Here is a 10,551-nt window from a genome sequence, read left to right as displayed (position 1 = left end):
CGCGCCGCCCCGGGGCCCGTTGTGCTGTGTCAGCGCGGCCTGCGGCGCGGCTCCGGGCTCCGGGCTCCGGGCTGAGGCCCCCGCCGTTGCCCGCGCTGCCGGCGCTCCAGCGGCCTCCCCAGCGCTGCCGCGTCCCTCCGAGCGGCCCGGCCGGCCYTGTGCCCGGAGGAGCTCTCACCGCCTTAACCAGACCGTGTCCGTCCCGGGACGGGCAGCAGGGCCGTACCGCCTGTCGCTGCCTGCCCGTGGGTCCGTGTGCCTGCGTGTGCCCGTGGTGTCTCTTGTGTTTTTTGCTAATGCCCCTCACGGAGACGCGTGTCCGCAGGCAAGCGGCGCTGGGGCTGCTCCCCCAGSGTCACCGAAACACTGGGTTCGTTTGGCTTCCAAAAGACGCTCCCTTCCCGAGGGAAGATGAGCAGAAAAACAGGTTGCCTTTGGGCTGCGTTGGTACGGCGGAGCAGTGTCGCTAGTGCATGGACAACATCGCGTTGGAGGGATCTGGTCAGCCTGTTAAGACCGCATGTTACAGCCCGCAGATCATCACGGCAGGTGCCTGCTGTGCTGAAAGTCCCTTGGTTTGTTTGTTTTTAATGTGTGTTTCAGCATGTTTGCCTAGGGAGCCTGGCACGGAGCGCTCTGTGCCTGCAAAGCCGGTGAGGCCGTGATCACTGTGCGCTGTGTAAAACTCAGTGGAGTCCCCTGGGTAAAACAACACCAAACTCCAGACAGGGGCGTTTCGCAGCCCTCGACATCTTTAGCTCCGAAACGCAACGCGCTGCCGCCCGGGTACAGGCTGCCCTGCCACCCCCGCCTGCTCGGCCTTCAGCATTTTCTACCGAGTTTTCTGGATGTTTCAGATGCTCCAGGAACTTGTAATAGTAATTCACTGCCTACGGCCTTTGAACTTGATACGCGTCTGSAGTTAAGAAGTCCACGATGTAGTTTGTTTAAAGTGTTTTTGAGGAATTTAAAATTGTATGCAAGCATGTCCTGTATTTTTTTAAGCGTAGATGTTTACTGTGTGGGATGGAAGGGGGAAGGAGGGTGTTGCTTAGGGAGGCCGTGCAACCAGAGTGAAATGGTCGGAGAGCTCTGCCAGACTCAGATCATTCTTGGAAACAGGATTGAGGAGCTGCCCAGAGGCTGAGTCGATTGAGCAGCAACCCTGATATTCCTGTTGGGAAAGAGAGGCAAAGCACAGGGAGAGACTTTCTTACCCTGTTTGTGAAACAGAGGTGTCTGAAGGCTCTTCAGGGCTGAAATGTTGCTTTTTCTGCTGGCACTGGCTAGTGTGTTGCTTCATGATAATTCAGTTCCGTAAATATATAATAGATCCTGTTGAATTCAGATGAAGCTGCAGTAAGAGGGAAAAAGAGTAAGAGGGGGATGAAAAGAAAAAACTTAGAAGGAAAATATTTGTGTTCWTCCTGGGAACTGTATTTCTGAGGCAGATGTGTTGGCTCATGATTTAGCAGAGTTATGTCAAGTCCCGTTCTGCTTGACTTCTTCCTTTTTCTGATGCTTTTCCTAATATGGCTTCTTAAAACTTAGTTTGGTGATTTTAATATCAGGATACAACCAGTATTGTAGAACTGTAATAAGTGAACCCCAAAAGGAGAAAGGTCACATTATTGAAACATATCAGGTATAGAATAAGTGGCTGCTGTATGTATGACACATGCGAAGCTGTGGTTGGTGCTGCAGTGCTACAGAATGTGGGCTATCAGCATTTCCATTCATGGGTGGCATCTCGTCGAGCGAGCGCTTTGCCACCGGYCGCCAGCTGCTTTGTGGCTTTCTGCAGTCTTTTGCCAACTACAGCAGTTGTGTGTAGGGAAAAGTTAGTATTAGGTAAGTGCTTGGGTATTTTTAGTAGTCTAATTGGATAAGCACATGTCYTTCAGACAGAGTGCATGTGGGAAGAGGCTGTTTGTGTCTGAGCTTTTGGAGATGGAGCGAGGAGGGCAAATAACTGCAGTTGAACCGCTCCTGGCAGAACAGCTGCACCGCTGACCACAGTTAAAGGGAAACAGAGCCCTGGGTAAAATATCCTAAGTATTTTCTTGAGGCATGTAGGATTGGAGTGCTAGAGAGGAATACATAGTACATGAAATAATAAATAGGATGAAAGAAACACATGTCTTGCTGTTGTCACGGACTGACAGGCATCTCTACCAACTTGGCAACAAAGGTTGTAATTCAAAGAGGACAGTTGATTCCAAGCTGCTAAGAATTAATAGTAACTACAGATGCATAAGTGGTTGTAGGCTAATTCTGGATGGTAACTGGTTAAAAACTGGTTACTGTTCTTTGTTAATAAATACCTTAACCCAAATCCTCATTGAGCCAGTGCTTTAGAGGGTAAAACTGTGGTTGGTGTGGTTGCATCTGATTGAAATAACACTTGTGAGTCTGCGGCACCYGAACCCTTTCCAGTGGCATCCTTCAATAGTCTCATCTCCGCGGTTGTTCTTGCTCCTCTGTGCTCCTCCTTCCTTTTTCTCCCCTCTCACTGTCACTGTCACCTGCTGGGTCACGGTGGACTGCAATACAAAACTGAGTTACAAATAATCCTGCAAATGTGTATATTTTTTTTTAATACTAACAATACCATTCAGTTATAAAGCATTGTCTTCTGAGTTATGCATTTGTAAAGAGTGAAAAGTAAATTTTTACACAAAATAGCTGCTGTATCAATATGTAATTAAATTTATAATGAAGAGAAAGCAGTGAATAGTTTCAGCATGTTAGCAGGCCAAATTTAATGTTAAGAAGAAGCAGTGGGTCGCTCTGCTGGAACAAGCTACTGTGGCATAGCGTGCTCTTGTCACATGAAAATGGATCTCTTGAGGTGCCATTGCCACTGGGGTGGATGGGTCAGTTGCTGACTTCTTGGTCTGTTAAGGTTATTGGTTAGGCTTTTTGGTCTCTTAGGTTGCTGGCATGTTTTCAAGGTGAACCAGCTGGACTTTGTTACTTTCAGATTGTCAGGAAGTGGCAAAGTGTTTCATGATTTGTCAAAAATCATGAAGGCAGTCTTAAAAATAGTTGAGAAATGAAACTTTATTAATACAGACTTAATGGAAGTCATAATCAAGGCTAGTCTACTAAATACAGGTATTTGTTTTACAGATACATTTGAAAGTCTGGAAATTTTTAAAATATGTTAAATGAGAGCAATACATTGATGTATTAAGTATTTTGTGTTTACATTGATGTATTGAGTATTTTGTGTTTAAATAGCTACGTATTAAATATTTCATGAACATTGTACAATTTTTAAAGAAATGCTTAGTAATAAGAAAAACATTCAGCAGTGTTCTAAAATATATATAACACASCCTTAAGAAGAGGAGAGGAAAAGAGGAGATGCTCTGTATATTCTTCAAATAAAGCACCAAAATTTGGACCGATGGYTTCATTATGAAGTCTTATGTGTTAGCAGAACACATCATTATACACTTGGAGATTTCCTGCTTKTTTGTTTGTTTGATTGATTGATTGATGGATTCTAATCTTCTACRCAATATCTGTTTTTCAGGATATTAACTGCATTTATAGACTACTACATTTGCTTTCCAAACTGATCCCAGGCCATCAAAACAAAAYTAAAATCAGGCCAGCGATGGTCATTTGTGATCTGTTAACTTCATTTGTGCTCTGTGTCTTGCAGGTGAGGATGAACAATCCACCGAGATGGCTGCAAGGTGGGAAGATGAGAAGGTGACAGAAGCTGCTTCGGAGGGTTTTGTTGCTATTAAAATTGACACCAAAAGGTTTGATCCTATCTAAATTCTCCTTTGCATGCTTTTTTATGGGTTTTTTTTTTCTGATTATGAAAATATGGGGCTTTTGAAGTCTTTGTCCTGAGGAATACCTGCCTGCAGGTATTCTCAGTATTCATTGTGTAAGTTATTTCATTATTTCTGAAGCCTCAGAGACTGAGAAAATTCCAAGAGCTGGAGAAATTTGCTGTCACTTCTKCAGAGTATTCATTGCTCACTTCGTGATGCATTTTGCTGCCAGTAAGAAGAATGGAGATTATTCTTTTTCAACGTGGAAAAGATGCAGAAAGGCCAAGAAAAAAAAGATTGAAAGCGCAGTGCATTCTTAAGACAATTCTTGATTTGTTTAGTTACGTAACTTGCTTTCAAAACCTTGTGTGAATTTAGAAAGATAAAAACCTTTAAGGCCCCACCAAGTATGTGCTTGTCTGTATTGTAACACACAGAGTACACGAACACTGAGGTTCCTTACTCCATAAGTCTCTCTTGCTATATGCAGATATTACAGTCCAAGTGCATTAATATTTCCAAACATATTGTTTGAAATGCCTTATAGATACTTTTAAAGACTTCCTATTATTTGCATTCAGCAGACTAGATGTTTTTTCCTGATTAGCTTCTTAGCATTGTTTCCCAAGTAATCTCCTCTGRTCAGCTGTGACAAGCAGAAATTGTCACCGTGTCAACACTTTGGAAAATGCTAATGGAGTGGGCAATGCACGTTTGCTTTCAGTGTTCTCTCAAGTATTTAAATAGTTCTGTGTGTGGTAGTAGAACAGTTATTTTTATGTTGAAAAACTTGCTTGAGAGTTGTTGCACAATGATTACTCTTGCTAAATAAATATATGTTTTATTTTAAACAGTGAAGCATGCCTGCAGTTTTCTCAAATTTGTATCCTTTTGACGTCAGTTCAGGTGCTACTTTATAATCACAGATATTTGTTCTTTACATCCTAATTGTGTTCTTAAGATAGATACTTAAAAGCAGCATTGTTGAAAATACTTCTTATGGAACAAAAATATACACTAAATGATATAGTTAAAATGTACCATCTGTGTACTCAGCTTATGGTCTGTTAGTGAAAGCTGAACAAGTTCATCAAATCCTTATGCTATATAATCCTCCAAATAGAAGATCACCCAGTTCTTTGTGTAAATGCAATTATCCATTAATTTGAGCCTTGGTGTTTGCTAGTATGAATTGGTATTGCTAACTAGCACTCATAAACTCAAWAATCCCAAAGCTTTAGATTATTAGYTGGATTTCACAGTAGGGAATTAGCTTGGATTTTTTTTCGTGCTGTAAAGTACTCATTATTATTTGTGTAAAATGTTTTCTCGCCCTAAAACAGAACCCTTCAAATCATAACATAATCAGTTGTCCAGTATTTGTGTGTTGAGGGAAAATATTTTGGCTTATCCCATGTCAAAGAAGAAGTCCTAATCAATTGTATGCAGCTTTCCCACACACATGGTGGGTTTGTTTTTCTTCYTCTCTTGCCACTTAATACTGGCAACTAGATGGATGTAGAATATTGAGAAGATGATTTAGTCTGATGCTGCTTTTCCGCGTACTTTTAAGCTGCCTYGTTTGTTAGCCTTTACTGTTCCTGTGCAGATCCAGTAGTGTGCATTCCCTCTAGTTTCTTTATTGGAGACAATGGGATCCCTTTGGAAGTAATTGCTGGCAGTGTTTCTGTTGAAGAACTTGTTACCAGAATCCAAAAAGTAAAACAGGTAATGCCTGCAATCCAGAAAGTAAAGCAGCTAATGCCTGCAGAGGAACCAGGTCTTTCAGGTGGAGATGGATATGTTCCACGCTCAGGACTGGAGGTGTCCCTGGCTCTCAGCTTGTGCCTTTAAGTATGAGGAAGAATGAATTATCGGGCCACGTCCTTCCTGCAACAAAATCTGCAAACTCAAATGCAATAGGCAAACAGATTTTGAAAGTTTACAAGCACTATATAGAAGTTCTAGTGATTTTTCTGGGGGTGGGGAGGTATTAGATAATCTGTGTAACACCTGCTGATGTGAGGAAATATGCCAAGGGCTCCAGATGACACACCAGTTACTCCATAAGTATAGTTCATATGYAGCTTTGTAATATTGTGGGTTTTTTAATGGATATTTACAAAAACAGACTACACAATGTAATGTAAATGTAGATAGTTTCATCACTGTTTTTAAGTCTGAAATTGGGGGAAAAAACATTAAATGTTTTATGATTGAGTCAAATGCCAAAACATGTGATTATTTTAGTCTTATATTTTAAATAGSACTAACTGATTCTCTGGAGGTAGTTTAGTAGCCTAGACCKTTGAATTGGAGGAAAAAAATCTAAATTTCAGTCTTGATATTTGTTATTTTTTAACCGCTCGTAGATGCACACAGTAAAAAGGCAACCTCTGGAAAATGGAGGTCAGTCAACTGCTCCGTGTCCCTCTCTTCAGCCCGACAGTGCTCCAGAAAATACTCAGTCCAGGGCAGGAGAGTTGTGTGATTCTCACGAGCCTGCTGTGTCTGAGACAATAAGACCTTCTGCTGCTAACGGTTAGTAGTTTTACACAAATGTCAGCTCATTTGCTGTTGAAATCCTTTTCATTGTCTTATATGAAAGCTAACTGTATTGAGTGGGCTTGTWGAGGAAAAGGTTGGGTATCCTGCAAGGCCTCTTGCAGTCTAGAGGGAAGAATAACTTGTCTCTTGGCTTCCTTGTAATGCTAGAGAAATATATGGTTTATAATACAGTAAGAGTTATATAACTTTTGTTTACATTAATTCAATTTTGAAAGGTTCTGTTCATTAGTAAGCTGAATATACACAAGTATTTGAATAACAGAACCCTGTATCTCTCAGAAATCCTTTCTGTTATTTTTGCCAATTATTACTAATGATCTTTCTAATTTTTTTTCAATAATGCCTTACATTTTTCTTTTGTGCATAACTTTCTCCTAAACCACTTGAAGATGAAGTAAATTCAGGTCAAGCAAGCCAGTCTCAGGAAGCAAGTAATTCTTCGGATGGGCAAGTGAGTGCTGCTCAGCCTGTGAATGATCTTACAGTCAAAGTAGAAAGGTAAACGTCCTCACCTAGACCTCCTGATGTCCCTGCTCCTTTCTGAAGAGACAGTTACTGCTTTTGGTGGGGAGACAACACGGGGRAGCAGGCCAGATGCATTACAGATACCTCGTGTTCAACCTGTCCTCCTCTGGCAAACGTTTCTGTGGTCTCTTCTTTCTAGGACTGATACAAAAACAGGTTTTAAGTCAGTCTAATCTTTCAGTTTAATCTCCTCACTTGATTATAACTTGRATTCAAACAGGTGTGTTTGCTGCAGAAATTTTGAGGAGTTATAAGGAGGAACAGGAAGCATTTGAAACGAGGGTAGTGAAGTGGTTATGTAGAGAGGGGTCACTTCCATTTTTCATCTCTACTTGATGGCTGTCTGTAGCTTAGACATACACAAAAAGCAGGAAAAATTGTATTTTGAGGCTCCTCTGCTTTTGTTTTGATCTGATGACAGAGGCTAGTTGCAGTATTTTAAGTTACAGTGACCAGAAGCATCTGGGTCAGTATGTGGTTCATGCATTAAATTGATTTCAAATACTGGGTTTAGCTTGTAAAAAGTCTTTTTCTTAGCATAAGAAGGACTGATTCTGCCTAGACAATGTCCCCTACTTAGTAAATGGGATTATTTATCTTACTATAACACTTCCACACAATCTCAGCTTTATTCCAAAGATGTTAAATAGTAAGTGTAATTTTTGCTTTATGGTAATGATAAGAAAAAACAGTCACTCTTCTATCATGAATACTGAGAATTCTTTTTAAAATATATCTTAATCTGTATTTGCACCATATTTGCATATGTCTCCGATATCTCTTTCAGGAAGAAGCAAAGCTGTGTGAGAATTAGGCTTTTCTGTTAAAAAGGGAAAAAAAAAAGCCACCATACAAGCAAAGGCTTTTTTTTTTTKATTATCTGACATATTATTCCATAGTACCTGCCCTTTGCCACCATCCCAGGTTCAGAATCTGCCATAAGTTGATGTTTTTTTTATCAGTCCTTATTCTGAGGTACTTTTTTAGATGAATGAGACTGATTTACATGCATTCGTGTCAGTGCTATATGTTATTTGCTTTCCATTTTAGGAGCTGATGTACAGAAGAAACTAGGAGCTGATGTACAGAAGAAACTAGTTCTCAGTAGCAGATGGCTCAAATAACGACAAACAGATTGAGACTTAGTGTTTCTTTTACCATGATTCATAAATAGTCCTGGTTTTGTGTGACTTAAATTGATTCAGCAGTGAGAATATGTGGTTCGTCCTTCACTGAGCAGAAAAGGATAGAAGAAATATATTAAACTTATCACTAGAGGCTGGAATGTAGGTGGTTAATCACCTAGGTSAATCTGGGTGGTTCTTGTACACAGCAGAGCCCCATGTGGGTGACTTTTTACCATTACACCAGGTAGCAGCAGTTTGTTGAAGATTCACTTTCATGTGTTCCTTTGTTCTGTGTTTGCAAATGTTTAGTAGATTTTCAAAATGTTAATAACTGACACTACAGTTTAAAGATTTTTCATTTCCTTTGCAAATTTAGAATAACCAAAAAACTTGAAGAAAGACGAGAAGAGAAAAGAAAAGAAGAAGAACAGGTAACGCATAGATATATAGCAGCTTACAGGGTTTTTTTAGATATCCTTATTTGAACAATGTCCTTGTCCAAAACACTTTGGTGGTCCATTTTTTCATGTCTCTGTTCGCTCAGAAAGAAATCAAGAAAGAAATAGAACGGAGAAAAACTGGTAAAGAAATGTTGGAGTACAAACGACGCCAGGAAGAAGAATTGACCAAACGAATGTTAGAGGAAAGGAACAGAGAAAAGGCAGAAGAGAAGGCAGCCAGAGAGCGTATCAGGCAGCAGATTGCATTGGTAATTGCCTTTATTTCCGAAAAAAAGCCTGCTTCAGTTCTTTGTCACAAGGGCCACCACTATACTAAAAGCAGAAAGTTTTCTCATTCAGGGAAACATTCAAGGATTTCCCTTTTTTTCTGCTTGRAATCCTATAAGCTTGTACTGTAACAATTTATGCTTTTCTTTTTCTGTTAATAGCATATACTATGAATAAAATGAAGCTCCTGCATAGGCATATATATGCATATAAGAAATTAATAACAATTGAAATCTCTTGTCCTTGTTAGGTTTTGATGTTGGTTGATTAGAACTGCAGCAGTGTAACTTCTAATAAGATTTTTCCATTTTTCTTCACTAGAAATCCTAAACCTATGTTTAACTTAATGCTAAACTTCCATTGGAAGATCATCTTTTAGTAACTGTTTGGATGAAACAGTGGATTGGAAGATCATCTTTAGTAACTGTTTGGATGAAGCAACTCATTGAAAAGCAAATGTCGTATTGGCTAGTGACAAGAGGTTGTGCATTTTGGCAGTGAATTCTGTTTTGTAACGTTTATCTTTTTTTCTCCATATGTTGTACTTATATCAGTGTAATTGGATGCTTCCTGCAGATTGTGGCCTTCTGTTTTAATGAATATTAAGCTACAATTTATGGTAAAAATTCAGGCTTATGTTTGGTGCTTTTCAAGGACCGTGCTGAGAGAGCAGCTCGCTTTGCAAAATCAAAGGAAGAAGCAGAAGCTGCGAAAGCTGCAGCTCTTCAGGCAAAACAGGCTGAAATAGAGGCCAGAAAAGAAGCGTGTCAGAAGGAGCGGAGGTGAGTAGCTCTAGGCAGAGCAGCAGTGTGTAGTTTGGGGGTGAGAGAAGACAAGACGTCACGTAGACTTTACAAAGTGACTTTTATAAAAACAYCTGATTTCCGTAATGGTGGGCTCTGATCAAATCCAAAGGAGACACAATCTCGGACACGAGCTGTATGAGTTACATGCGTGTCAGTAACTGTAGATCCCAATTTATAACCCCGCTTACCTGCCCTAAATGGGGTGAGGTCCCCACAGTGCAGCGCCAGGGCAGCGCGGTGGGCGCGGGAGCATCCCGGGAGCGCCTGTGCGCYGCCTGACCTGGCGCTGCCTCCCGCAGTGCCGTGGCCAGGATTCAGTTCCGCCTCCCCGACGGCTCCTCCTTCACTAACCAGTTYCCGTCGGATGCGCGGCTGGAGGAAGCCAGGCAGTTTGCTGCACAGGTAAGTCCCATTCCTTTCTGCCAGTGCCTCCTGGCTACAGCCACGCTGGCTGCTGATTGTTGTGGAATTGGGGCAAGCTGCTCTCCACGGTGTTTATTTGAGGGAGGGTTTGATAGCTSCCTTTTCCAGTGGCCGTGTGCCACAGCAGCATGGGGTTGCTAGGGCAAAGGAGAGCAGGATAATGGGAGCAATGCACCTTTCTCCTCGTGAGGATGCTTGTTGGTTTGTATTATAACTCCTGGGTCCATATGGCAGGGTGGCAAATCTGAAATTACTGTTGGAAAGTGACCGGTTATAAATTAAAGATCTTTACATTTTCACAGACGGTTGGCAATGCCTATGGCAATTTCTCACTGGCAACAATGTTTCCCAGAAGGGAGTTCACCAAAGAAGATTATGGAAAGAAACTATTGGAGCTAGAGCTGGCACCCAGTGCTTCAGTGGTGTTGCTGCCGGTAGGTGTTGTCTTAGTTTTTGTTTCCCTGGAAATAGCAAAGCTGCAGCTCTGTAGCTGCTTTAAGTAGGGCACTATAAAATTCTCTTTGAGCTTTAGTCTTTATGGTGTCTAAGACAGCTTGTCAAAAAAAAAAAAAAAAAAAAA

At 41.1% G+C, this 10,551-nt stretch overlaps 1 protein-coding gene across 1 annotated transcript in view; it reads left to right on the top strand.

The window, feature by feature from the left end:
* The first annotated feature begins 3,672 nt into the window (after positions 1–3,672).
* The window catches only part of UBXN4 (UBX domain protein 4), an 8,858-nt gene continuing 1,979 nt past the window's right edge, over positions 3,673–10,551 (top strand). Inside the window, exons 1-10 of the mRNA XM_026040853.1 lie at positions 3,673–3,776; positions 4,649–4,677; positions 5,404–5,522; positions 6,167–6,335; positions 6,752–6,860; positions 8,391–8,445; positions 8,559–8,723; positions 9,397–9,524; positions 9,848–9,950; positions 10,274–10,405. Of these exons, the coding sequence (XP_025896638.1) occupies positions 3,697–3,776; positions 4,649–4,677; positions 5,404–5,522; positions 6,167–6,335; positions 6,752–6,860; positions 8,391–8,445; positions 8,559–8,723; positions 9,397–9,524; positions 9,848–9,950; positions 10,274–10,405 (1,089 nt within the window). The 5' untranslated portion in view covers positions 3,673–3,696. The remainder of the gene's footprint in view (positions 3,777–4,648; positions 4,678–5,403; positions 5,523–6,166; positions 6,336–6,751; positions 6,861–8,390; positions 8,446–8,558; positions 8,724–9,396; positions 9,525–9,847; positions 9,951–10,273; positions 10,406–10,551) is intronic.

Source organism: Nothoprocta perdicaria, unplaced genomic scaffold, assembly GCF_003342845.1.
Source record: "Nothoprocta perdicaria isolate Ctin4 unplaced genomic scaffold, notPer1 scaffold_27, whole genome shotgun sequence".
NCBI lineage: Eukaryota > Metazoa > Chordata > Aves > Tinamiformes > Tinamidae > Nothoprocta > Nothoprocta perdicaria.
This window is presented reverse-complemented; position numbering and strand designations above follow the sequence as displayed.